This window comes from Eptesicus fuscus, chromosome 9 (assembly GCF_027574615.1).
Source record: "Eptesicus fuscus isolate TK198812 chromosome 9, DD_ASM_mEF_20220401, whole genome shotgun sequence".
Lineage (NCBI taxonomy): Eukaryota > Metazoa > Chordata > Mammalia > Chiroptera > Vespertilionidae > Eptesicus > Eptesicus fuscus.
The window spans coordinates 37,570,183-37,597,597 of record NC_072481.1 but is presented as its reverse complement, the minus strand read 5'-3'; the positions used below and the strand labels follow the sequence as shown (position 1 = coordinate 37,597,597).

At 44.6% G+C, this 27,415-nt stretch overlaps 2 protein-coding genes and 1 pseudogene across 3 annotated transcripts; all 3 read left to right on the top strand.

The window, feature by feature from the left end:
- The first annotated feature begins 1,028 nt into the window (after nucleotides 1–1,028).
- NSUN4 (NOP2/Sun RNA methyltransferase 4) lies at nucleotides 1,029–20,997 on the top strand. 2 transcript variants are annotated; one of them, XM_028142259.2, is made up of 7 exons: nucleotides 1,111–1,169; nucleotides 4,243–4,386; nucleotides 4,911–5,254; nucleotides 11,894–12,048; nucleotides 14,472–14,632; nucleotides 17,515–17,639; nucleotides 19,251–20,997. In XM_028142259.2, exons 3-7 carry the CDS (start codon nucleotides 4,965–4,967, stop codon nucleotides 19,525–19,527), a joined length of 1,008 nt encoding a protein of 335 aa, XP_027998060.1. In that variant the 5' UTR covers nucleotides 1,111–1,169; nucleotides 4,243–4,386; nucleotides 4,911–4,964; the 3' UTR covers nucleotides 19,528–20,997. The 2 variants fall into 2 exon arrangements, with proteins under 2 accessions (XP_008137578.3, XP_027998060.1); XM_008139356.3 differs by lacking the exon at nucleotides 4,243–4,386 and having other exon boundaries at nucleotides 1,029–1,169.
- On the top strand, nucleotides 1,586–4,211 carry LOC129150217 (sperm head and tail associated protein-like). The gene has a single exon (XM_054720814.1). The coding sequence runs from the start codon at nucleotides 1,586–1,588 to the stop codon at nucleotides 4,043–4,045; it is 2,460 nt and encodes an 819-aa protein (XP_054576789.1). The 3' UTR covers nucleotides 4,046–4,211.
- Nucleotides 20,592–25,464, top strand: LOC103284225 (protein disulfide-isomerase A6-like; annotated as a pseudogene).
- The last annotated feature ends 1,951 nt before the right edge of the window (nucleotides 25,465–27,415 follow it).

Here is a 27,415-nt window from a genome sequence, read left to right as displayed (position 1 = left end):
AGGGCAGTTGGGGGGGACCAAGCCGGCAGGGGAGGGCAGTTAGGGGTGACCAGGCCTGCAGGGGAGGGCAGTTTGGGGCAATCGGGCTGGCAGGGGAGCAGTTAGGCATCAATCAGGCTGGCAGGGGAGTGGTTAGTGGGTGATCAGGCTGGCAGGTAGAAGTGGTTAGGGGCAATCAGGAAGGCAGGCAAGCTTGCAGTTGGGAGCCAGCAGTCCTGGATTGTGAGAGGGATGTCCACTGCCCTCCAGGGGTCCCAGATTGGAGAGGGTGCAGGCTGGGCTGAGGGTCACCCCACCTCCTGTGCAGGAATTTCATGCACTGGGCCTCTAATAAGTTATAAGAATAAAAGTAGGGTAAGAGGAAAGCTACTGACTGGTGGTGTAGTATGTACTATTTATTTATCTTTTTTAATGGTATTTTATTTTATTTTATTTTTGTTGCTGTTAATCCTCACCCAAGGATATTTTTATTTTTCCATTGATTTTTAGGGAGAGAGTGGAAGAGAGAGGGAAAGACAGAGAGAAACACTGATGGGTTGCCTCCTGCACATGCCCAGACCAGGGCCCGGGCCTAGGCCGGGGAGGAGCCTGCAATGGAGGTTCGTGCCCTTGACCAGAATCGAACCCGGGACCCTTTGTCCATAGGCCGATGCTCTATCCACTGAGCCAAACCGGCTAGGGCTGTAGTATGTACTATTTAATATAGGGTCAATCAACCAGCAAGTCCTGTACTTTCTCTCTTTTAGTTATAAGTGGGCTCTAACTCTTTCAGTATCAACTGCTAGCTCCCAATCCTCCCTGATACCCCCACTTCTGGGATAAGGACTTCACGGAGTCTCTCCCAATGCACCAAGCATCCAGGAGGAGCCACCTTTCTTGGGAAAGGTTGCTCTGGTCCAGCATCCGCAAAAGAACCCTGGAGGGGCCTGGGCCCCTGAGAGGTACGGGTAGGCGGAGCCGCCGGGGGAGCCGCCGGAAGCCCCTCCCTCTACGGCGGAGTGGAGCGCACCACCTCTCGGAACGCTGGAGTCTCGCGCTGCAGTTCCGGTCGGAATTACCCGACGGTGCACGCTGACATGGCTGCGCTGGTAGTGAGCGGGTTTCGGGACCTGCTGAAGCGAGCGGACTTCGCGAAGGTCCTGCGGAGACACCGACATAAGAAGAAATGGGTAAGGTCCAGCCGGGAGCCCAGGAGGAAACGGTAGCAGTGGCCAACGGCGGCCGCCCCTGGGGAAACCTCTCCAGTTAGGTGTCACCCCGCCCTCTGGGGCGCCTGTGGCCTCTTTCCCCGCCCCTCAGGGGCGTCACTAAGCCCCGCCCTCTCACTTCTCTGTTGTCAGCGCCAGTGTCTTCTGTCTGCCCTTTTATTTCGCCACTAGTCTTCGACTCCCGCTTTTGTTCCGTCTGCAGAACTCCCGTCTCCTCCTCTATAGCTTACGTCATCACCTCCGCCCTCGTTCTTCCGGTGACGTCACCGCCTCTTGTTCGCGGCGCTAGGTTATCTTCCCCTGGACGCCCACCATCCCTTCAACTTCCCTTCCTCCCTTTTCCTTTCCCTCCCTCTCTTCCCCTCCCCCCTTCCCATATGACCTCTTACCATGTAGAGTTTTCAGCCCAGCCGCCCTCACCCATCGAAAAAGGCCATAGCAACTCCCCCTTTCTTCCTGCGTCTCCGCCGCGCTCTGGGAAAGGATTCTACCCCTTCCTCACCCTCGAGCTGCCTGTGGGACCCTGGAAAGGTTACAGCGATCACCCTGCCCATACCTCCAGCCCTTCCCCAAACCAGGGCAAAGGGTGCATCAACTCCACTCACCCTCTGGGTTCTCCCCAATTCTCTAGAGACCCTTTCTCAGGCCTCACCTGTAGCCCCGGAATTTCTTCCGAAACTGGCATGCTCGGCTCCCTACCGGAACCGGTTCCCTCCCAGCCCCCACCGCCCCTCTCCCCACCCCCACAACCTCCCCTACGCCTGGCGAGATGTTCTTTTGAACCCTGTTTGCCACTCGGAAGGCAATCCTACCGCGAGCCTATCCACTTGGGTTCACCCCCTCCAAGCCCTTGTTTTCACCGATTCAGATTTATGGAGTCACCCCCTTACCATCCGCAGAGCCCTTATTGCAGCTTGATGAGTCCTCCGAGAACACGGTGGCCCTGTCCCAGAAGCCCTTACATTGATCAGAACACGTACCTTTGTTACTCTGTTCAGTATCCGTCAGCCCTGGTAACATACCCGGTGACTGGCCCCATGATTTCACCTTACCTTGCTCACCGGCCCATGGAATATAGACCAATAATTTCCCCACCCCCTTCTCCCAGGGTTTTGGAGATCTCACAGATCTCGCCCCTGTACCCCACCTGGTCCTCAGGGAGAAGTTATAATGATTCTCTTTCTTCAGCATCTTCCCCACCCACTGGCCAGCTTTACCTAGGTCGTTTTAAGCCTCCAGACTCATGTAAACCTCAACCCCAGCTTGACCCACCCCTTGAGAAAAATTATTGTGGCTCCCTATTTCCTCAGGCAAATACGCCTGGCTGTCCTCGCTCACCTCAAGAGGACTCACATCACTATTCCCATCTTCCCCCAGAGGCCCACGTATCTACCCCTGGGAGCCCTTATTGTGGCAACCCTTTACCAGCTGGGATGATTGATTCTTCTTGCTCACCCCAGTCCCAGGCTTCCAGGAAGCCTTGCTTAGAGTCTGTTTTCTCTTGGGAGACTAATGGGAATTCGTACCTTGTTTCTGGCACCCCGATTTCTGGTTCCCCCTGTTCCCAGGAACCACCTCTTCCCCTGTCTGCGCAGTATCCTAATTCTGCCTTCTCTTTCCCTTCACCCCTGGGCAACCAGTTTATATCTCCACCTCAGTCACCTCCCCGTAGAAGCTATAATGAACCCTCTCTCCTTACCCCAGTTTGTCCCCAAGTGAAGTCCACCAGATCTCCAGAGTTAAAACAGCCATATGTTCCCTACAGCCCTGCCCAGGACACTCCCTTTGACCAGCCCAAGGCCCCTAAGGATAGCGCCTCTCCTCCACTTCCCTCCCATCCTCTTGGTCTCTCTGATCCTTGTTCCATTACAACTTGTTCAAATTCCTGCCCCCAAACACTTCCCCAAGGGACTGTCTTACCTACTCCGGTTCCTAGAACCCTAAAAACTGTTAACCCCACTTCACTTCCCCCCTGCCTTCCTTGTGACCCTCTCTTACCTAATGTTTGTGTTCAGAGCCACCCCCATGGACCTCCTCTGGGAGCCCCTTGCAATACCCATATGTATTCTGTGGTTCCCTCCACCCCTAATCCCTGCCCACTCTCTGGTTCCACTGGTCCCCCTCAGTGTTATAACCAGCCCATGGTGACTCCTTGTGGCACTTATGGCTCTCCCAGAGGCCCACCCCAACCCCCTCGACAGCCTGTAGGACCTCCATGTTCTACCCACATCTATTCATATATCCCTTTAAGAACACCTTTTGATCCCCAAAGTTTACCCATTGCCCCCCGACCCTGCGGCCACCCTGATACTACGCCCTGTGGCCTTCACGTCTACTCTGTGGCTCCTCAAGGCTCTCGCAAAGAGCCCCCCCGGATACCCTACAGCTCTCCATTGCTTTCACCCACGAGTTCCGGCTGTAGTAGCAATATTCCCAGCTGTAGTTCAACTGTTCTAATTAGTGAATGCCAGAGTAGTGACAACCAGAGCAAGAATATCCACCAAAGCAGAAGTCGGAGCCAGTGTGAGACTCACAGCCATCCTAGCAGAAGTCGGAGTAAAAGCAAGTGTTGCCATCTTAGCAGAAATCCGAGCCAGACCAATACCTCCCACCAAAGCTTAAATGAGGATCAGAGTGAGAATCTTCAACTTGGTATATTTCAGAGACAGAGTGAGAGTCCCCAATATAGAAAAAGCCAAGGTCCAAACAAGAGTTCCCTCCATAACAAAAGTCTGAGTCAAAACAAGAGTTCCCACCAACTCAAAAGGCAGTGCAAGAACAAAAGCTCCCCTCAAGGCAGGAACCGGAGCAAGAGTCCCCAGCGTAAGGAAAAATGAGAGCCAAGAGCAAGAGTTGTGAAATCCAGGCCAAAGCAGAATTCACAGACAGGAACAGGACTGCCAGCCATAGTAAACACTCAGCTGTGGCAATCAGGACCAACTTATGGACTTCTCAGTTGATACCTTTATTTTCCTTTTAATCTACTTTTATGCTCGTCAAGCCTGACTGATGTCCCTCTTTGCTACTCCCATAGAAGTCATCCTAGAAGTTCCCAGTTTGGTTTGAACCCCAAAGTTTCTATGAACTCTCCTTTTCCTACCTTCCTGGGGTCTGGAAACTCCAAAATTACCCTCCACCCTGTGATCGCATTATGGTTTTTGCCACTGCATAACCTTAGGTAAGTTATCCTTATCTCCATCAAATGTGGAAGATTGATATTTTTTGTATCTCACTGAACTATCTGTTGTGGTGCTCACATAAGCTAGGAGACATGAAAGTGCTTTAGGAAATTGAAGGGCTATTCAGAGAGAAAGGGTCTTTTGCTTTTCAGCCTGATACTTCCCACAAGGGCTCCGTAGTTTCTTCCAGTCTTCTGTAGATTTTCCTCGAGTCCTCTTCTGAGCACTCATTCTCTTAAGGTCCTCTTACTCCAAGGCCTGGAAGAGTGCCCCTTTCTTGGTGACCCCCACATGCTATTGCGAGAACTACAGCTTCCTTTCTCTCACACCCCTGAGACAGAAAGACCAGCTCCTTAGTACTTTTCTCGCCCACACTTCTCTGGCTGGCAGAGGAAGGGTCCAAAGGCAGGAATGGGCACTAACTGGATCCACATTAGCTCTAGAGATCTGATATATTGCTGGGATCGGGCAGTAGGGGATAGAGGCAAAACTAGAAGACAAATAAACCTGTTCTTTCCTGTAGGCTGCCACAGAGCCCAAGTTCCCTGCCACTCGCCTGGCTCTGCAGAATTTTGACATGACCTACAGTGTGCAGTTTGGAGATCTTTGGCCATCGATCCGGGTCAGTCTTCTCTCAGAGCAGAAGTATGGTGCACTGGTCAATAACTTTGCTGCCTGCGATCATGTGAGTGCTGAACTGGAGCAGCTGCATGCTAGAGACTTTGTGAATAAAGCCCACTCCCATGGGGAACTGGAGCCTGAGAGTGGCCAAACGGCAGCTCCATCCCCAGCTTCCTGGGCCTGCAGTCCAAACCTTCGATGCTTCACTTTCACCAGAGGGGATGTCAGCCGTTTCCCTCCTGCCAGGTAGTATCTGGAGCCATGGCTGGGGCTGTCTTGAGTGTCTGCTGGAAGTAAACAGGAAGAGACCTAGCTCCTGCCTTCTTTAATAGAGATCATAATATTGCTAATATTTACTGAGTGCTTATACATGTTAGCCTTTTTTCTAAGTGCTGCACATATGTTATCTCCTTTTTTCTGTTAACAGCCCTCAAAGGTAATATTATTTTTTCTTCTTTACATTTGAGGAAACAGGTGCAGAGAAGTTGAAGTCCTTATTTGCTTTAGGTCCCTTAGATAGTTTAAGTGGTACAACAAATAGATTCTGGTGGTCTGACACCAGAACCTGGGCTTTGAACCTACTCTGATCTGCCTCCTACAGAAAACAACCACCTCTGACTTGAGCATTTACTACATCCTCTCCAGTTAAAATTTGTGTTATTTACAACTGCTTTCTTATAACCACCCATTCAGGTGAGTAGGACAAGTAACCTCGTGGTACCAAAGAAGAGGGACTTGCCCAGGAAACAGGGCTTTCACAGTTAGTACACCAGGAAAAAGAAAGGAAAACTTCTGGTCTTCTGATCCAATGCTCAAATGTATATGAAGTTGAATGGAAAAGAAACTAATCAAATGCTAAATTGTGCTTTACAAATTGAGAAAAGAACAGATTAGGGTTAGTTGTAGAATGTGGAATTGATCTTTGAAGGATTGATGCATTCAGTCAACAAATTTTTATTGTATACCAAATGCCAGGCATTCTTTTTTTCCTTTTTCTTTTTTCTTCGTTTTTACAAACCCTTTTGTCGAGGGCTGACTTTCAATAGATCGCAGCGAGGGAGCTGGTCTGCTACATACAAACTCCCAACCCAGAAGCAGGTTGTCCCAGGCATTCTTAAGTCTCTGGGTTTTGGATGCTCAAGCCCTCATGGAGCTTACAGTCTAGTGAGGAAAACAGCTATTAAAACACTATGGCCCTGGCCAGGTAGCTCAGTTGGTTAGAGTGTCATCCCAGTATGCCAAGGTTGCGGGTTTGATCCCTTCGGGGCACATACAAGAATCAACCAATGAATTCATAAATAAGTGGGACAACAAATTGATGTTTCTCTCAAATCAATCAATAAAGAAAAACAGAAAATAAAAATTTAAAAAAAACACTATGATTTTGATAAGTACTACAAAGGAAAACTGCAAGATGCTGTAATTAGGAGATATAACCCAGTCTTTTCTGAGGGTGTGAAATTTAAGTTAAAACCTGAAAACAGTAGGAATCAAAACTGGTAACATGGGTAAGAGTCTAAATATGAGGCTACTACAGCAGGCAAGAACCAGATTATAAAGGTATTGTAGGTCATATGGGATTTTGGACTTTTTCTCTAATGGAACTATGAAAGGTTTTAAGCTGGTGAATAATATGACCATATTTGAATTTTTAAAATATCATTTTGGCTACTGCGTGGGAAACATTGGAGAGGGGCAAGGCTAGAAATGGGGATGTGAATTAGGAGGCTTTTGCAGTAGGCCTATCAACTGGCTTGAAGGAAGGCTGTATGCTTAAGAGTAATAAGAGCTTGGCCAGCATGACTCAGTGGTTGAGCATTGACCTATGAACCAAGAGGTCACAGTTCGATTCCTGGTCAAGGCCATGCCCGGGTTGTGGGCTCAAACCCCATTGTGGGATGTGCAGGAGGCAGCTGATCAATGATTCTCATCATTGATGTGTCTGTCTCTCCCTCTCTTTTCCTCTCTGAAATCAAGTATTTTTTTTTTAAGAAAAGAGTAGTATGAGGCTGGAAAAATATATGGAGGCCATATGTGAGAATCTTGAATGTCAGGAGCTTGTAGGTTGGGGAAAGGGAATTTTTTTCTGGTGGCTCAGTGTTGCTTAAAAATAGCTGAAATTGCCAGGGCTGGGTGGCTTCATACTATGTGCCCTTTAGTACATACTGCTGTAAATTGCCAAGATCTGTTTTAGAGAACCACTGGAAAGGGTTTCTGAGTAGAGAAGAGGAATAATGCACAGAATGGGCTTTGGAGTCAAGAAAACCTAGATTTGCCTCCGGCCTTCATCACTTATGAGACATGTGGCATTGAATAACTAGAGTTCACTATGTGCCAGCTGCTTTTCTAAGCATTTGACTTATATTAATTTCTTTACTCCTTACAATAATTCTATCTGGTGAGTATTGTTTTTATAGATGAGGATATTGAGGACTTATATTAATTTCTTTACTCCTTACAATAATTCTATCTGGTGAGTATTGTTTTTATAGATGAGGATATTGAGGCACACACAAGTTGAGTATTTGCTGAAGGCCACACAGCTAATGAGCAACTGGACTGGATTTAAGATCCAGGCAGACTGGCTCTCAAATTTGGGTTCTCATAGGGTTGTGGTGAGGATTCAATGAAATTATACTAGGTGTACCAGTTAATAATGCAGATTTTTTTTTCAGTAGATGGAGTTACACATATGTTGATATATATATGCGATTTGATATATATGCTATTTTGTTGTATTGACAGCAAGCTTCAAAACTTCATATGTCAAATTTGCTGAAGGTGTTAACATCATAGATATTTTTATGCTTAAAAATGTCAAATTTCGTGCCAAAAAAAGAGAGCATTTGCGGGAAGTTTTAATTCATTACTTTATTTTGAAGAAAAATGCTGCTGAAAGTTATCGTATACTTCGATAAGCTTATGGTGAATATGCTCCATCTCAAAATACTTGTGAACACTGGTTTAAATGCTTTAAAAGTGATGCTTTCAGCCGAAACCGGTTTGGCTCAGTGGATAGAGCGTCGGCCTGCGGACTCAAGGGTCCCAGGTTCGATTCCGGTCAAGGGCATGTACCTAGGTTGCGGGCACATCCCCAGTAGGGGGTGTGCAAGAGGCAGCTGATCGATGTTTCTCTCTCATCGATGTTTCTAACTCTCTATCCCTCTCTCTTCCTCTCTGTAAAAAATCAAAATATATATATATATATATATATATATATATATTTTTTTTTTTTAAATAAAATAAAAGTGATGCTTTCAGTGTGAAAGACAAAGAACGTCCAGGTCAACCAAAAAAGTTTGAAGACCAACAATTACAAGCATTATTGGATGAAGATGCATGTCAAACTCAAAAACAACTTGCAGAAAGATTAAACGTTGCTCAGCAAACAATTTCCGATCATTTACAAGCAATGGGAAAGATTTTAAAGGAAGGAAAATGGGTGCCACATCAACTAAATGAAAGACAAATGGAAAACTGAATAGTCATCAGTAAAATGTTGCTTCAACGGCATGAAAGAAAGTCTTTTCTGCATCAAATTGTGACTGGCGATGAAAAGTGGATTTATTTTGAGAATCCCAAATGCACAAAATCATGGGTTAATCCAGGTCAACCATCAACATCAAGTACAAGGTCAAATCGCTTCAGAAAGAAGACAGTGTTCTGCGTTTGGTGGGATCAGGAGGGTGTGGTGTATTATGACTACTGATCGCTACCAGCAACAAATAATCAATTTGAACCACACTTTGATCGTGAAACGACCAGAATGTGCCAGAAGACACGGCAAAGTAATTTTGCTTCATGATGACGCACCACCACACACTTCAAAACCAGTTAAAGACACGTTGAAAGATCTTGCCTGGGAAGTATTAACCCACCCGCTGTATTCACCAGACCTTGCTCCTTCAGTTTACCACTTGTTCTGATTGATGGCACACGAACTTTCTGAGAAGCACTTCAAAACGTACAAAGAAGTGGAAAATTGGGTCTCTGAATGGTTTGCCTCAAAACAAGCAAAGTTCTATTGGGACAGTATCCACAAATTACCTGTAAGATGAGGAAATGTGTAGCTAGTGATGGACATTACTTTGAATAAAGCACTTTTGATGTTTCTCTTGAAATTATCGTGTTTTCTTTGATTACAAAATCCTCATTATTAACTGGTACACATAGTACATGTTTAACATCTAGTATAATATCTTCAATATAGCCCTCATAAGTACTATATCTTACTATTGACATTTTCTCATCAAAGCTATGCTTCAGGGAGATTATTTTTTTATTATTATTTTAAAGTGACAGTTTATTTTACTTTTTTAATCCTCACCCAAGGATATTTTTCCATTGATTTTTTAGAGAGAGTGGAAGAAAGAGGAAAAGACAGAGAGAAACATCGATGTGAGAGAAATACATTGATTGGTTGCCTCCTGCACGCACCTCGCCCCACCCGGATCCAGGCTGGGGAGGAGCCTGCAACCAAGGTACTGTGCCCTTGATTGGAATTGAACCCACGACCCTTTGGTCCACAGGCTGATGCTCTATCCCCTGAGCCAAACTGGCTAGGGCTTCAGGAAGATCATTAGTCACTGTGGTGGTGAGGGCATAGATTGGAGTAGGTTTGGAGACCAATTTGGAGGCATTAGCTTTAGGCAGAACCATGGAGTAAATAAGAACTGTGTAGTTTCCTAAGATGTCTGAAGTGCTTGGCTGCCACTCAGGAAGGACACCTAGAGAGTAGTTGGGGAAGCAACTATATGACTTAGTTGGAATTTTTTCCCTTCTTGTCTTAATGGGTTCCCTGTAAATCAAGGGAATCTTAACCTCTCAGGAGTTCAAAGATGTATTCAGGGAGTCTAGGAAACTCCTAAAATTATCTGAAAAGTTGTACTTTTTTTGGAAAAGCCACTGTAGCTTTTAGCAGATTCTCAAAATTGTCTGTGAACTAAAAAGGTTAAGGAGTGATGCTTCCAAAGGAAGGAACTTGAGGAGAATGGGTTTTGTGGGACAGTGCTGGTGTGTAGCAATTCTATGCTTTTCTCAGATATTTCAATTTTCTTCTCGTTCTCCTTTGTGAGGCATAAGGTACAGTTTCACAGACAGCCCAAGCATGATTTGACTTTTAAAATCTCCCATCATTGCCAGTCAAGGGCACATGCCTGGGTTGTAGGCTTGATCCCCAGTGGGGGGGTGGGGGGGGGAGCAGGTATGCAGGAGGCAGCCAATCAATGATTCTCTCATCATTGATGTTTCTATCTCTCTCTCCCTCTGTCTTCCTCTCTGAATCAATAAAAATATATTTTTTAAATCCCATCATAGCTTGAGACTGAATTCGGGAGGTGTCACAATTTCACGACTGGGGATTTGTAACTCTTGTAGCTTACTCTCAGTGGTGCTACCTACGTCTTATGTCTTGTTATATATTTCTCCCAGAGCCTTCCTGTCAGGGCACCAGGACCAGGTTTCTGTCTCCTTGAGTCTGTTCCCAGTGGCTGTCATGCTGAGCTGTGTCTCAGGCAGGGGAATGGGGAATGGCTGTACCACCTTATGACAACTGGCCTGGGAGTGATAAGTCCTTCTGTGACTGTTGGATTGTTGCCTTTTGTCCCTTTTTACCCACACGCTTGCTGCCTCTTCATGCCTTGTCGGCTCTCACTTGGATTCTTGTAATAGCCTTTTCACTAATATTTCTAATTTGTTCTTTCTAGCCCACCTAGCTTTCTAAAACTCTCTCTAGATGATCGGATCACATACTTTTCCTTAAGCTTTTGGTATCTGCCTACAAGTTGTAATCCAAACTGGTTAGCAAAGGATTTAAGACCTTTTCCAACCTAGCTTCCATCTGCTTTCCAATCTCAGTATCATGCACCTTGTATTTCTACCATACCAGATTATCAGATTATCACTGCTTCTGAAAGAAGCTATGAGTTTGCATGCTTCTGTTCCTTTATATCTTCATTTTTATTCTGCTTGGAATGCTTCTCTTCCTTTTTTATATTATGGTTACTTTTAATTTTTTAATTTATTGGGGTGACATTGGTTAATAAAATTACATAGGCTTCAGGTGTACAATTCTGTAATACATCATCTGTATATTGTTCGTTTGTCACTCCAAGTCAAATCTCCTACATTCTTTTTCCTTTATTTTGTTATATTTTTTACCTGATGAAGGAATAGGCCTTCATCAGGCCTAACTCAGGTCTTCAACAGGCACAAGTGATGGCACTCTTCTTTGAGCCATCTCAGTATGTAACTCAGTAAAACTGGGTTCCTACTATATGCCAGGCACTGTTTCAGTTTATGATAAACAAAGCAGGCAAAATTCCTTCCCTCATTCTAATAGGAAGGGATAGAGGGGAAACACACACACACACACACACACACACACAACACACACACACACACACATCTGTATATATAAAGTGAATAGTGTTTTAAAGAAAACAAGATAGAGAGCTAGAAGGTGATGGGAGTAGGTGGCTTCTATTTTTAGATAAAGTGGTCAGGGAATGCCAGTGCCTTTTGATGCAGTAACTTGTGAGGAGAGATCTGAAGAAGTGAGGAAACAAATGAGGGATATTTGGGAGTACTGCAGGTAGAAGATACAGAAACAAAAAGTCTGAGCCAGGAGCAGGCATGGCTTAATTAACAAATAGAAAGATGGCTAGTGGGGCTTGATTAGAGTGGATTGAACTGTGTTTTACAAGGATTACTCTGGCTGCTGTGTAGATGAGTGGGTGAGTGAGTAAGTAAGTGAGTGTGGGTCTGAGAAATGAGTTGTTGCTGAGTAGAGCTTTAAAACCCCTGAGGACATGGACTTGGTGACCTTGACTCCCATTGGATCTTCTGACTTGGAATTTGACAATAAGGTGCTCTTCTCTCTTCCAGGCTTGGCAGCCTAGGTGTCATGGACTACTACCTGATGGATGCTGCCTCCTTGCTGCCTGTCCTGGCCCTTGGCCTGCAGCCCGGCGACACGGTGCTTGACTTATGTGCAGCCCCCGGGGGAAAGACACTAGCATTGCTTCAGACTGGCTGTTGCCGTAAGTCAGAGGGCTGGTGTCTTGGGCAGGGAGGGCTCTCTACTTCACCCAGTCAGGGGCACACTGAATATGAAGTCTTTGGTCCTAAGATCAGAGGGGGGATAGTGCTTGCTGGTGTATTTTTTCTGTTGTTGATTATTTCCTCTATTTCTCTGTCAGTTGGCCAAGGAAGATTGCCAAGCAGAGCAAGGTCTCTGAAGGCAGATTAAAGTAATGTCCTAGTCAATCTACCATATGATACTTTCACCCCTGTTTTCTTCATCTCTAAGATTAAGTTGCCAGCTAAAGCAATAAGATCTGGCTGCAGTGAACCTTTATAGCAGGGGTGGAGAACCTTTTTTCTGCCAAGGGCCATTTGGATATTTATAACATCATTGGCGGGACATACAGAATTATCAACTTAAAAATTAGCCTGCTATATTTGGGCAAACATTTAATTTACTCACCCCTAATGCCTTAGTAGGGCCAGACCAAATGATTTCACGGGCCTTATAGGCCTGTGGGACGTTCCCCACCCCTGCTTTATAGCTTTATGTTATTCTTCCCCAGGCATTATGTGCTTCAGCCATATCCTGCTACTCTCTTTGCCCAAATTAGCCTCCCCGCTTTGTTCATGTTCTGTTTTCTCTCTAGAATACACCTTCCCAATTCCTTTTAACTTTCAAGCCTCAGCTCAAGTGTGCCACCTCCTGGAAGTCTTCCCTCATGACCTCTACTGGCCAGTTGGGAAGTGATGCTCTGTCTCCTATGTGCCCAATCCTGGGCATCACCTTTGCAACTGTTAGCACATTATTAGCCTTGCATCAGAGCTTTACCGAGTATACATCTTCTCATTCTTCAAGATTATTAACTCCTTGGAGACAGGCCCAAGTTTTACCATTTTAGTAGTGTAGCCTAGGCTGGGCCTTGTGAACTGTAAGTATTCACTTCAGCCATTCACTGGCCTACATCCTGCCTTAAATAGGCAGTATTTTCTCCTTAAGGACAAATATCCATAAGGGGGCTGTGATTTTCACACTCACCCTGGCGCTCAGGCAGGCTCCTCTTGCAATATACCCTACCTTTTTGTTGGGCCTGGACCATTCTTTTCCAGTTATCATCAGACAACTTGTACAGTTTGCATAGCTTCCAGCCTCATGGCATGCCCCATGGATGATTCTAGAGAGGCACCACATTTGATCTCAGCTTTCTGGAAGTCCAGAGGGAAAGGAGAAAAGATGTTGATATAGCGTAATGAGGTCAATGCCTGTGTGTTGAGATGTGCTGATCTTACTGAGTGATGTGGAAATCCATCAGAAGAGGGATGAAACAAGTAGGGTTGCTTGGAAGAGGAGGAACTTGAACTAAGAAAAGCAAGAAGGGCCAAGGAGATATACTTGACAGTTGCTCTTCAGTGTGCTAAATTACCAGCAACTCGCCTTCATCCCAGCAACTCCTTGATCCCAGGGAGACAGGAATTTTAGTGCCAGAAGGGAACTTAGAGTTTACCTAGTCCAGCCCTCATATTCTATGGAGGGGGAAATTGAGCCATAGAGAGATTAAATAACTTAAACCTTCTATATAAGTTGAAGGTAGAACCAGAATAGGACTCGACTTTTCTGTTCTCAGTTCATATCTAACTGCAAATTCCTCTTGAACAGAAAATACAATTTTTACTTTCTTGATGTCCTCAAAAACTGGGACCATATTTCCTTGTGAGAATACTAAACTGTTTTATGGTAGTGACCATTCCCATTAGATAAAGTATGCACTCTCTAGTTCCCCCCTCACAATTAAATTTATTGAGGTAACTTGGTTAATACAGTATATAAATTTTAGGTGTATATTATACTTTTATATTTGTAGACTCTATTGTGTGCTCACCACCCAAAGTTTAGTTTTCTTCTGTTGCCATACATTCACTCTCTAGTTCTTGACCACACTTCCCACCTCCATTTCTCTCCTTGACTCTGAGGCCAGGTATCAATTGCCATTTATCAGCAAGCTTGCAGTAATACTTTTTCTTACTGTAGAACCAAGAGCAAGTGGAATGTTTATTGGACTTGTATCTGTTACAAAAGGGAAAATAAAAGATAGATGGTGTATCAATTAGGATTAGGGTTGGTTATATACAATAGAAAACAACTAGCTTAATGAAGAAAAGTTTATTTCTGTCTTACATGAGAAAAGCCAGATATAAGCAGTCCAGTCCAGGGCTGAGTTGGAGGCTCCACAATCACCAGGGACAACCTATTTTATTGTTGACTTTAGCACCATTGCTTGTGGGATGTTGGGCCATGACCTCTGAAGTTCCTTTATTCCCACAGGCATAAAATGTCCATACTACCAAAAGCCATCTATGGATGCAGTGCAATCGCTATCAAGATTCTAATGGCATTTTTTACAGAAGTAAAAAAACAATCCTCAAATTTATGTTCCCACAGGCAATCTTGCTGCCAATGATCTCTCCACTTCCCGAACAGGCAGACTTCAGAAGGTCCTTCACAGCTATGTACCTAAAGATGTTAGGGATAAGAGTCAAGTTCGAGTCACCTCATGGGATGGCAGGAAGTGGGGAGAACTGGAGGGGGACACCTATGACCGGGTGAGTGATTCCTATCCTGGGACATCCAGCCAGCCAAATCTGGCCTCCTCATCCTGACTCCAGGCCCTGGGCAGTAGGATTGAGCCCTACATGTTTGAGCATATAAGGGCTGTTTCTCGAGCTGGTCAGCTCTCCATGGAGATTTAGAGAAAACAATCATCCACAGAATTGTCAGTTTAGCTTAGATGACTGGCTACTACTATCTTCATTAGAGACAGCAGCAAAAACAAGTTTGAACCTGACTGAGTATAAAAAATGTATATTAGGCTTACTTTATTTCTCAACTCAACTTGGTTGCTCAGAAACCCTTAAATTTGTTGCTTCCTTAGTAGATCTCTAATGATTTCAGATAGGTATTTTAAATATTTTATTAAGCATTTCTAGTTGTTCCAGCTAGAGGACTGGTTTGCAACAAGCTATTCTGCCTTTACTAGGATTGAGAAAACCTGATTTTGTTTATTAGCTTATGATATTCCCGAGTTAATTATAGAGCCCTAGTTAATTAGAGGATTTGCATTCCTCTAAAAAGGAACCTACATTTCCTTTTCTCATGTGTTTGGAGGATCTGTTAACCCAGGACCATTAATTATTCTGTGTGGGATTTATGGATCATGCAGGCATTCTGGATTTGAACCTTCTATCTTAGTCATTAAAAATTCTCAGGGAGATTTTTTTTTTCTTTTTGCCCAGAGTTAAGCCAAAACAGACAAGTTCTCCTGTCTATTGTGGACTGATTATTATTTTTTTTTTAGTTTATTCTTTGATTGACAGTGTAGCCCTTGGAGGATTTTGGCTTTGCTATGGATTTCCATTCCAATTCCCTACCTCAAATGGGCCTGGTGTGTGTGGGTGACTAGGGATTTGATAAAAGAAGCCATTGGCTTCAGCTCCAGCATGCCTCCCTACATTTGTGCTCCTACATTTTTAAAAACTATATTTTTATTGATTTCAGACAGGAATAATGAAGAGGGAGAGAGAGATAGAATCATTGATTGGCTGCTTCCTGCATGCCCCCCACTGGGGATCGAGCCCAAAACCCAGGCATGCACCCTTGACTGGAATCGAGTCTGAGATCCTTCAGTCTGCAGGCTGACGCTCTATCCACTAAGCTAAACCAGCTAGGGCCTACTTTTTTTACTTTTAAACTCTCACCCATGGATATGTTTATTGAGTTTAGAGAGAGGAAGGAAGGGAGAAACATCGATGTGAGAGAGAAACATCCATCGGTTGCCTCCTGTACATGCTCTGACCAGGATTGAAACAAAAACCTAGGTATGTGCCCTGACCCAGAATCAAACCCACAACCTTTTTGGTGTACATGACAACACTCCAACCAACTGAGCCACCCAGGCAGGACTATGCTTCTACTTTTTCTTTGGCTTTTGAGAATTTCACTTTTAATCCTCACCTGAGGCGTGAGGATATTTTTTCTATTAATTTTTAGAGAAAGTGGAAGGAAGTGGGGAGGGAATGAGAGAGAAACATTGATGTGAGAGAGAGAGACATCAATTGGTTGTCTCCTACAACTGACTTTGACTGGGAATCAAACCTGTGACCCTTCAGTCTGAAGGCCAATGCTCTAACCACTGAGAAAAACTGCCAGGGCTATTTTATCCAATCTTTAGGTGTTTTGTATTGCAAGGGTTTTCAGGACATCTAGTTCACACATTGCTGGAAACAGAAGTATTACTTTCTTCTGTGATGTGTTTTCTAAACTTCCCAGTGGCCCTTCTCTGGGCATTCTTATTTGATGTTTCTTTTTCCTGCGAAGGCCAGCATAGTTCTTGAGATATGGGACTCTGTATGTATTGTGTCAATTCATGCAGCTTAGGAAAACATCTAAGTATTGAACACTGGGTCATTATTAATTTACTTGGAATTTCTGTTTAGCTAAAAATGAACATACTTTTCCTAGATGATTTTACTTTTTTGAAATATAAACATAGGACAATTAAACATTTTTCTTTTTGTTTTTAGTGCCTAGCCCAGGGTAGGCTCTTAGGAAATGAATGGTTTTTACATTTCTCACTTTAAAACTTTTCATATAGGATATGACATTGTTTTAGCATAAGATTTTATTTTTTTAATTATTTATTAATTTTAGAGAGAGGAAGGGAGGAAGGGAGAGAGAAACATTGTTTGTTGTTCCATTTATTTATTCATTCATTGGTTGATTCTTGTGTGTGCCCTGACTGGGGATTGAACCCACAACCTTGGTGAAATGGGACGACACTAACCAGCTGAGCTACCTAGCCAGGGTAGCATAAGATATTTTAAATCCTAATCCTGTTATTGAGTATATTAGTTACCCTCTGGACACTGTATGATCTGTAAATTAGATGATTTTATTCAAATAGCTAAGGACTGAACCAAGGACAGAGCTCTGAAGCACTAAAGACTTGTTGTAGTTTGATAACAATTATGTAATTATAGCTATTTGTGTATTGGTTTTAGTTTTTGTTGTTTTTTTTTTAACTAACCATGAGTATACCTAAACATACTATTTTCCCACTCATTATTTCACAATTGCCTATTGCCGCGGTCGGCAAACTGTGGCTCTTTGGCCCCTTGAGTGTGGCTCTTCCACAAAATACCACGGTTTGGGTGAGTCTATTTTGAAGAAGTGGCATTAGAAGTTTAAGTTTAAAAAATTTGGCTCTCAAAAGAAATTTCAATTGTTGTACTGTTGATATTTGGCTCTGTTGACTAGTGAGTTTGCCAACCACTGGCCTATCTGGTTAAAATGAGAAGTTTTGTCAGAAGTTTTGTTAAAATGGAAGCATTGGCAGAGGGAGCGCTCTGCAAACCCCCCAGATCAGGGACCTAAAATAGCCTTGGCCTTAAGGAGCTCTAATACTTTACCCTTTAACACTGCTGGGCAGGTGCTGGTGGATGTGCCCTGTACCACAGACCGCCACTCCCTTCATGAAGAGGAGAACAACATTTTTCAGCGGTCAAGAAAGAAGGAGCGGCAGATGTTACCTATGCTGCAGGTGCAGCTTCTTGCGTGAGTGATAGATTTACATAAACCCAGGACTTTGTGCCAGAGTGTCCTGGGGGGATCTGGTCACCTGGGGGACTAGAAGGGTCTTCTGTCTGTGGACCTGCCTGGAGGAGACAGGCATCAAGAGGATGGCTTCTCTGGAACATATAAAAACCCTATGTAGTAGGACATGCATAGTATGGTAGGCTACATAGATTCACTTACTGGTATGTCCACTTACTTCCATGCTAGTCCCAGTACCAGTAAGTGTGCTGGGCCAGCTCAGCCAAGGGTTTGGTGAGTCTGAGGGGGGGGCAGTGAAGGATGTAGAAAAGACAGACAAAGAGAATAAGGTGGGTCTAGGTGGATCTTCCTGTGCCTGGCTGAGGCCACAGAGAGATCCAGACGGCTGGCCACGCTTGAAGTTTCCCTGCCCAGGAGGCATTGGATTATCATCAACATCATTCTTGGAGCCACATTCGTTTACCCAGTGCTTTCCTCTCCTGCATCTTGGACATAGTCCAGGCTGCTTGTTTCCACTCCCTGTAGCCCTTTGGCTTTCATTTCTAGCATCTCTAAGTTGTTTTCCTACCTTCTCCCATGCCTCTACATTTACCTTTCCTTCCTCAGGAAACCATGGGCAGGTTTTACTTACAAAATCCAATAAATCGAAAAGCTGTTCATACCTCACAGAACAGCCCCGTGCTTGGAGCATAGCCTTGAGCATGAATATGTATAAATTCTTTCCTTGTGATCCTGAATTCCTCATGTTTTACACCTAGTTATTACTAAACTTCCCTCCTTACCTTCCTTTTTGCTTTCTGCACATGCTTCATTGGAGTGTCCTTTTACCTGACAACTGCAGTTCCCCCGAATTCAGGCCCAGCGTTGGGTGCCACATGTGCCGTACCAGCACAAACAAGGGTTTGGGGAGCCTGAGGGGGGGCAGCGAAGGATGTAGAAAAGACAGACAAAGAGAATAAGCTGGGTCTAGGTGGATCTTCCTGTGCCTGGCTAAAGCCACAGAGAGAGACCCAGACGGCAAGCTGAGCCTTTATTTTATAGCCAGAGGTAAACATGGTAGTGGTCACCATAGTTATAATGTTCTTGTGAGTTTCACTTGTTTTGGCAGCACTTGCTGCACCTCCTACAGCCCATTAGCTTCCCAGGAAGGATCTAGAGAGTGTCATAAGGTCAAGCTTAATTATGCTAAGAGGGCTGTGCCCTCTAAGCTGCGACTTGTTTGTAGCTTTGCCAGCAGGTCAGTCCGAGGCTTAACCCTATAGCCACTCCCTACAGTAAGTAGCTCAAGTTGGAAACATAGTTGCTGAGGTCATGGTTCTGTATGACTGGGGTAAGGATTCAATCCATAGCCAACATCAGGGTTTGGTTCATAACTAGAACCACAGCTCAGGAGATCATTTCAAGAAGGCTTCGAGAGGAGAGCTCATGGAATAAGGTTGGGTTGCTCTCTGCCTTGAGAATGACTTTTCATTGTGGAAGAGACTTCAGAGGCCGTCTAATACAGCTACCCATTCCACAGTAGACACCTCTATCCGTGCTTCCAGCTCCTTCTGTTGTCCTCCTACTTCTGGGAAGCTCACTAGTCACTGTTTTGTCTCTTTCTGGTTTCAGGGCTGGACTTCTTGCCACGAAACCAGGAGGCTACGTTATCTATTCCACCTGCTCACTCTCACACTTACAGAACGAGTATGTGGTTCAAGGTGCCATCGAACTCCTGGCTAATCAATATAACATCGAAGTTCGAGTAGAAGACCTAACTCACTTCAGAAAGCTTTTCATGGACACGTTCTTTTTTTTCCCATCCTGCCAGGTTGGGGAGCTGGTAATTCCAAACCTCATGGCCAATTTTGGGCCTATGTACTTTTGCAAAATGTGTAGACTGACATAGCATCACCCCGTTCCTGGAGCCCTGGTGTGTGAAGACAAAGGGTGTACTCCTAAGGAGGCACCGGAAACTGAGACCATTGGCAAAGAAACACTCTGGGTCCCATCTCCATCGTGTTCAAGTCTTTCTATAGGTAGTTTTTAGCAATAGGAAGTAGGAGTTTTCTGTCCTGCTGTCCAATTGTGGAGCATCAGCAGGTTTCTAACTCGCTTATTATACTCCACCTCCCACTTTCCATCTCTAAGCCTGTACTAAACGTTCCTGCTCCATTGGGGGCTTAGGAGGAAGAGCCAGTGAGCAGGCCCACAGTTTAAACTGTAAACGGGAAGAAGCATTTAGTCAATAAAATTGTTGAAGCTCCAAAGAGCTGAGGCTGTGATTGGGGGCCTCATATTAGTCCAAGTACTGTTAGTTCTATTTGTACCAGCTGCTGCTACTGAGCACTAGCTCCTAGGTGGCTCAATGTCTGGTTACAGGCCCTTGGTTACAGAGCCCCTCTTACACTTGAGGTGATGTCTGCATGATCAGTCTTGAGCAGTCGGTGGGCCAAAACAAGTTTCTCCATATGGCCTATGATTTCATGTAAGAAACAAGTAACTAAAAATGTTAAGCCAAAGCAGTCTGCTTACTTACATTGAGAAAGCTCTCCTGAGCTAATAATTCCAGCAATTCCTCCTGCTGTCAACAGCACTGCTGCCCAATTGTGACTGGGGAAGTTGCTTTGCCACAGGGTTGTGTTACTCTTGTGTGTGTCTTCTATTATTCATTTCTCTAGCAAGTATATCTTGAGCTCATGTATGACAGGTAGCCAGGGAACTGCTGGAGATGTAGTAATTGGGATTGTGGGGGATAATGAAGCCTCATCCTTGGGAATGGCAGTGCTCCTCCTTTGCTTTCTGACTACCTAGGAATCTCTTAAATGTCTTACTATGTTTTGTTTTGTTTTCCCCTTGTTCCTGGTCTATGGCTGAGCTCTGCTGCCATTTGTTTGACCCACCCCAAATCATTCAGGAGCTCTTCCTCCAGCATCATAGGGCCTCACCTCATACAGTGTGCTTAATATTTGCATGCCAATTATGTTATTACTAGAGGCCCGGTGCACAAAATTCGTGCACTCGGAGTGGGGTATCCCTCAGCCTGGACTGTACATTCTTGCAGTCTGGGGGCCCTCAGAGGATGTCCGACTGATGCGGCAGAGGCAGGAGAGGCTCTCACCACTGCTGCTGCACTATCCAGCCATGAGCCTGGCTTCTGGCTGAGCGGCACTCCCCCTGTGGGAGCACACTGACCACCATGGGACAGCTCCTGCATTAAGCATCTGCCTCCGGGGGGTCAGTGCGTGTCATAGCAACCAGTTGTTATGCTGTTTAGTAAATTTGCATATTAGCCTTTTATTATATAGGATTGTAACTTTATTAAGCACAAATAGGGCAATATCTTAATGACAGGGATATTAAAAATTGCTTGTGGTCACTTGTAGTTATTTCTTTTTTAATTAAAATGTTTTTTTTGTTGTTGTTTGTTTGTTTGTTTAAATATATTTTATTGATTTTTTACAGAGAGGAAGGGAGAGGGATAGAGAGTTAGAAACATCGATGAGAGAGAAACATCGATTCAGCTGCCTCTTGCACACTCCCCACTGGGGACGTGCAACCAAGGTACATGCCCTTGACCAGAATCGAACCTGGGACCTTTCAGTCTGCAGGCTGATGCTCTATCCACTGAGCCAAACCGGTTAGGGCTAATTAAAATGTTTTTTCTGAAATACTGGTCCTTGTGCAGAAGAGGGTGCATACTTTTAGAACACTGGTATTCTTAGTTCTTCCCACTAATCTTTTCTTTTCCTCTTTTGTCACTCTATTTGCTCTTTATGCCTTTCCTGCTAGTCCTTATTTGGATATTAGAGGTACCAGCTAAGAAAGATTTTAGATGAGGTTAAGCCTTCTCCTTTCTCGGGATTTGCATTATAACTGAGGTCCCTGGAAGACCTTCCAGACTCAAAATCCTAGTGAATCTAGGAAGATGGATCTCTAGGGAGTAGGATCTTAATTAGCTTCTTGTGTGGTATGTGCTCCCTGCCTGTTGCTTACTCAGAAGCCTGGCTTCTGCCCTTGGCCTCCTTGGGGTGCAAGCTGTGCTAGTTGAAAGCAAAGCACTGATAATCCAAGATGAGAGGGTCTTCTGCCCCTGGAGTCCCAAGTCTAACTGGAGACAGAGATACCCAGGTAAGAAAAGCAGAGAAGTACTTTAAAAAAGAATTTATCTCCTGTAATTGAATAGTAACCTACTCTACAACCCAGTTATTCCAGACTTGGGATAAATCCAAGAGAAATACATACATGTACACTGGGAGACATGTACAAGAATGTTTATAGCAGCCCTGATCTCAGAAAATAACCCAAATGCCCATGAACAAGAGTGGACAAATAAACTGGAATATTCACATAATGAAATATTATACAGCTCTCAAAACAAATGAACTACAGTGAAATATAGCGTGGATGAATCTTAACAATAAAATACTAAAAAATGTAGTCCCAAAAGATTAAATATAGCATGATGCCCTTAAAAAACAAAGTAACATGATGCCCTTATTTAAGTTATTTACATACAATATAATTTATTAACAAGTTAACTGCCACTCATCCAAAACAGAAACCATCCCCACACTCCACGATATTTTGAATTTAATTTAAAAAATCAATTTGCAATGAATACTATAAAAATAAATATATTAAAATTTGGATGTTCTTGAATATTTTCAGTTGGAAATTCTCACGAAAAAATATTTTAAAGTTGGCCTATATATGCTTATGGCAGGGAAATAGTTAATTTTAAATGTATTGCTTAATAGCTTTTGGTCATTGTATATAATAGATCAAAATATGGAAAATAATTTCCATCATCACCATCAAAATATGGAAAATAATTTCATCTCCTAAAAAGTTACCTTGCGCTCCTTTACACTGAATCACCTTTCCCCCATCCCTGGTCCCAGGGAATCATTGATCTGCTTTCTGTCACTATAGTTTCGCCTATGTTACTGGACTAAAGGGGTCCTTTTGCCTGTTAGCATCAAAACCAAATAAGACATGAACGGGAATTTGCAGCCAAGAACATAAGGATTTATTGAGATGGCGCCGTGCCCAGAGTCATAAGTAGCTCGTGCTCAAAGACCTGGCTCCCTGATGGCTTCTAGAGGATGGGTTATATAGGGAAAATCATTAATCATGGTGACTAAGGGAGTTAGGGTCATGGTCAGGGTTGTGTTTTCTACTGATTGGTCAGCACTAGGTATCTGGTCCTGACCTCAGGGTTGCTTCATCTGTTTTCACAAGGATGTGGTTAGTGGGATCGTTCTGGACCTGAAACACAACTGAGGCCTACGTGTTCTTTCTAGTTTGACTGAAACTCTGTGGTCAACAGATGTGAGGCTTTGTTTCTAAGACTATTGGATGCTGACCAGAACCTCATTGTCCTGAGGGCTTAATGATTAAGCAAGAGAGAAGGGAGGTGGGTGAGTCAGGATATTGGTGAGACCAGTTTCAGTCAAAGGCAAAACATCAAAATAACAGGGCAGATTAAAGAAAATAAGGTTCTTGCTTGGTTACACCTATTCTGGAATTTCCTATTGTGGAATATATAATTGATTTACAGTTGGATTGCAAAGTTCTTATCTTTATCTGGATGTCTGGTTTTTTACTCGGCCAAGATAAGGGCACTGGTCTAACTGGTTACATATGTATGGCTTGATTACATGGCCAGAATAGCATGAAAGCCCTGCTGGGAACTTCTGCCTTGAACTCTCCCAAAGTCAAGAATCACAGATTATGGTGATTCAGTCCAAAGATAGTGCTTTACATAAAACTTGGCATTGTAAGTTTTAAACTTTATTCTAGAACTAGAGGCCCAGCCTGCCCCCTCTCACAGTCTGGGAATCCTCAGGGGCAGGAGGTGACCCAGCGATTAGGGGAATGCGATGCCCCATCATACCTCTGCTGCTGCCACTGCTGGCAGTGCAAGCCTTGGCCAGCCCTGATTACCTGTGCCTCAGGCCGGTCCTGGGCGACTGGCCAGCCGACATCTGAGGCTTGTCTGTACCTCGGGCATCAACTGGGCAGCTGCCATCCAAGACTTGTCTGCATCTCTGGCCAGCCCTGGGCAGCTCAGGGGCTAAAAGGGACTGGGGGACTCTGGAGGCAGGTGCCCTGGTGGAGCTGTGGGTGCTGCCATATTTGAGGATGGGGTAGTCAATTAGCATATTCCCTCCTTATTGACTGTGGGCGCCACCATCTTTGCAATGGTGTGAGGGACAATTAGCATATTCCCTCTTTATTAGATAGGATAAGAGTGGGGAACCTTTATTCTCCCAAGGGCCATTTGGATATTTATAACATCATTTATCAACTTAAAATTATTGACTTAAAAATTAGCCTGCTATAGGGGACATGGGGCAGCAGGGGCGAGGCGCAGCAGAGCTGAGGGTCGGCAGGGTTGTGCAGTGGCCCAGACTCGGCCTAGTCCTGGGTCTGGTGAGCTTTACAACCTTTCTAATAGTGAATGGGCTGTTTTCTTCTAGTGATGATGTAATTGAATTAACTCCATCAAATGTCAACCAAGAAGTTATTCAAAGTAATAGTTTATGGCTTGTAGAATTCTTTGCTCCATGGAGTGGCCATTGCCAACGGTTAACACCAGAATGGAAGGAAGTAGAAACTGCTTTAAAAGATGTAAAAGTGGGTGCAGTTGATGCAGATAAACATCAGTCCCTCAGAGGTCAGTATGGAGTGCAGGGATTCCCTACCATCAAATTTTTGGGTCCAACAAAAACAGATCAGAAGATTATCAGGGTGACAGGACTGTGGATGCTGCTGTGAGTGCCCTGCGCCAGCTCATCAAGAACCACCTTGGGGGAGGGGATACAGTTCTGGAAGACAAGGTAGAAGTGAAAGTTCAAGTAAGAAAGATGTGATTGAGCTGACAGACAACAGCTTTGGTAAGAATGTTCTTGACAGTGAAGATGTTTGGAAGATGTTGAGTTTTATGCTCCTTAGTGTGGACACTGCAAAAACCTAGAGCCAGAATGGGCTGTTGCAGCTACAGAGTGAAAGAGCAAAAGAAAGGAAAGGTGAAGCTAGTGGCTATGGACGCCATGGCCAATCAGATGCCGGCCGGCCACTATGGGATTAGGGGATTTCCTACAATCAAGATATTTCTGAAAGGCGAGTCTCCTGTGGCTTATGATGGACTGTGGGCAAGATCTGACATCGTCTCCCAGGCCCTGGATCTGTTTTCTGATAACACTCCACATCCTGAGCTGCTTAAGATCATCAGTGAGGACATCACCAAGAAGATGTGTGAGGAGCACCAGCTCTGTGTGGTAGCCGTCTTGCCCCACGTTCTTGACACAAACTGCAGGCAGAAATTCTTATTTGGAAGTTCTTCTGAAATTGGCAGACGAGTACAAGAAGAAAATGTGGGGGTGGCTGTGGGCAGAAGCTGGAGTGCAGTCTGAGCTTGAGAATGCGTTGGGAATCGGAGGGTTTGGCTACCCCGCCATGGCAGCCATTAATGCATGCAAGATGAAGTTTGCTCTTCTGAAAGGATCTTTCAGTGAGCAAGGCATTAATGAGTTTTTCAGGGAGCTCTCTTTTGGGCAAGTATCTACAGCACCTGTAGGAGGTGGGGCTTTCCCTGCCATCAGCACCAGAGAGCTTTGGAATGGCAAGGATGGTGAGCTTCCTGTAGAAGATGACATTGATCTCAGCGACATGGAGCTGGATGACTTGGAGAAAGACGAGTTGTGAGGCTCAGCACAACTTCCATTTTCTTTTCTTGGGAGCAGACGTTTCCTGCAGTGGAAGAACGTGCTTTACAATCAGACACATCGACCATGGCCTTTTAACCAAGAAGTAGCACTTGATTGGTCATTTGAAAACACTGCAGCAGTGAACTTTTGCATCTCAAGAAAGCAATGAAAAATTCTATGAATTGTAGCCAGTGGTATTCTGTCAAGTACTATTTTGAAGAAAACTGCTGTACTGTTGAAACACTTCCCCTCCCTCTGACTGCTGCTTGGCTGTTCTTAGAGGCTGTTTCTTATATGTGATTCTTTCATTTGAATATTAATGTCTTTTTCCATTAAAGAATAAAACAATACTTTGGACCAGCAGTCGCCAACCAGCAGTAGCCAACGGGTGGTCCACAGACCACTGGTGGTCCATGAGGTACGAAAGGTTGGTGACCGCTTTTTTGGACAATGCTAAAAAAAATTTTTTTTTAAATTAGCCTGCTAGGGAAAAAAAAGAAAAATAATTAGCCTGCTATATTTGGTCAAACGTTTAATTAACTCATCCCTAATGCCTTGGCAGGGCCAGACCAAATGATTTTGAGGGCCTTATATGGCCCATGGGCTAAATGTTCCCCACCTCTATTCTAGAAGGTGTATCTTGGTCTCTCATTGTGGTTTACATATTTATTTATTTACTAGGGGCCCAATGCACGAATTTGTGCACCTTGAAAGAAACTGTGGGCCGTGAGGCTGCAGTGGGCACAGGGGCGGGTCTTGGCCCATCCTCTGCGCCCCCACCAGGCCTCTCCCGCCGTGGCCCCCGGTCCCTTCTCTGCCAGCAGCTCACTCCTGCTGCTGCTGCTCCAACATGCTGATGGCGCCAGCCCCACTCACACCCGCTGATGGCATGGAGTGATTGGGGCTGGCACCAGCAGGTGCAAGCAGCAGCTGCTGCTGCAATCACACCTCAGGAGCAGGGGGAGGTAGAGAAGCCCTGAGGGGCCATCGGGGCTGGTAGCCACCGCTTGCACCCGCTGATGGTGCTGAGTGATCGGGGCCAGTGCTGGGCACCAGCAGTGGGTGTGAGTGGGGCTGGTGCCGGCAGCTGCTGCGAGTACCGGGCGGGACCGTGGTGTGCAGGAGCAAAGAATTTTTAGTAACCACCAGAGGCTCTCCCCAATGACAGCAACTGGCGCCCTGCCTTGGTCTGGTGCCCCCGCTCACCGGCTCCACCATCCTGCCACGGCCAACACCCGCCATGTTCCACATGTGCCCCCTGGTGGTCAGTGCACATCATAGCAACTGGTTGTTCTGTTCAATTGGTCTACTGTTTGGCTTATTTGCATATTAGGGTGATAGATAGATAGATAGATAGATAGATAGATAGATAGATAGATAGATAGATAGATGATAGATAGATAGATGATAGATTATTTTTTAAAATCCTCACCTGAGGATATGTTTTTATGGACTATCAGAGAAAGAGAAAGAGAGAGAGGAGAAACATTGATATGAGAGAGAGACATTGAGAGAGAGAGAAACATTAATTGGTTGCCTCCCACACCCACCCTGACTAGGGATTGAATCCACCACCTTTTGGTGTATAGGACAATGCTCCAAACAACCCCACCACCTGGCCAGGGCTCATTGTGGTTTTAATTTATATTTCTCTGATGACTAGTGATGTTATCAAGTTAAATACAGCTAAGAATGAAAAACTTTTTTTTATGCAAAGATCTTTTTCCCCCCTCCATTTATTTCCAAGAGGGAAAGGGAAAGCGAGAGAAACATTGATGTGATCCATTGCCTCCTGCACATGCTCCAACTAGGGATCGAACCTGAAATCTGGGCATGTGCCCTGGCAAGAATCAAACCCATCACCTTTTGGTACATAGAATGACACTCCAACCAACTGAGCCACACCGGCCAGGGCTAAAAACAGTTTTAAAGAACATACTCAGTAAAACTGTAAAAAGAAAAAGATTGATGTCATTGTGGGATTCGGGATAATTGTTCCCTCTGGCAGGAGGATAGGGTGGGCTGGATGGAATATAGATTAGGTTATTGTCAGGGTTCTGTGTCATGTTTGCTGCTTATTAC

Coding starts and splice junctions, on each gene's coding strand:
- LOC129150217 (XM_054720814.1), top strand. CDS start 1,586: ATGACCTCTTACCATGTAGAGTTTTCAGCCCAGCCGCCCTCACCCATC.
- NSUN4 (XM_008139356.3), top strand. CDS start 1,077: ATGGCTGCGCTGGTAGTGAGCGGGTTTCGGGACCTGCTGAAGCGAGCG. Junction 14,633..17,514: donor AGGGGGACACCTATGACCGG/GTGAGTGATTCC, acceptor ACTGCTGGGCAG/GTGCTGGTGGATGTGCCCTG. Junction 17,640..19,250: donor CTGCAGGTGCAGCTTCTTGC/GTGAGTGATAGA, acceptor TTCTGGTTTCAG/GGCTGGACTTCTTGCCACGA.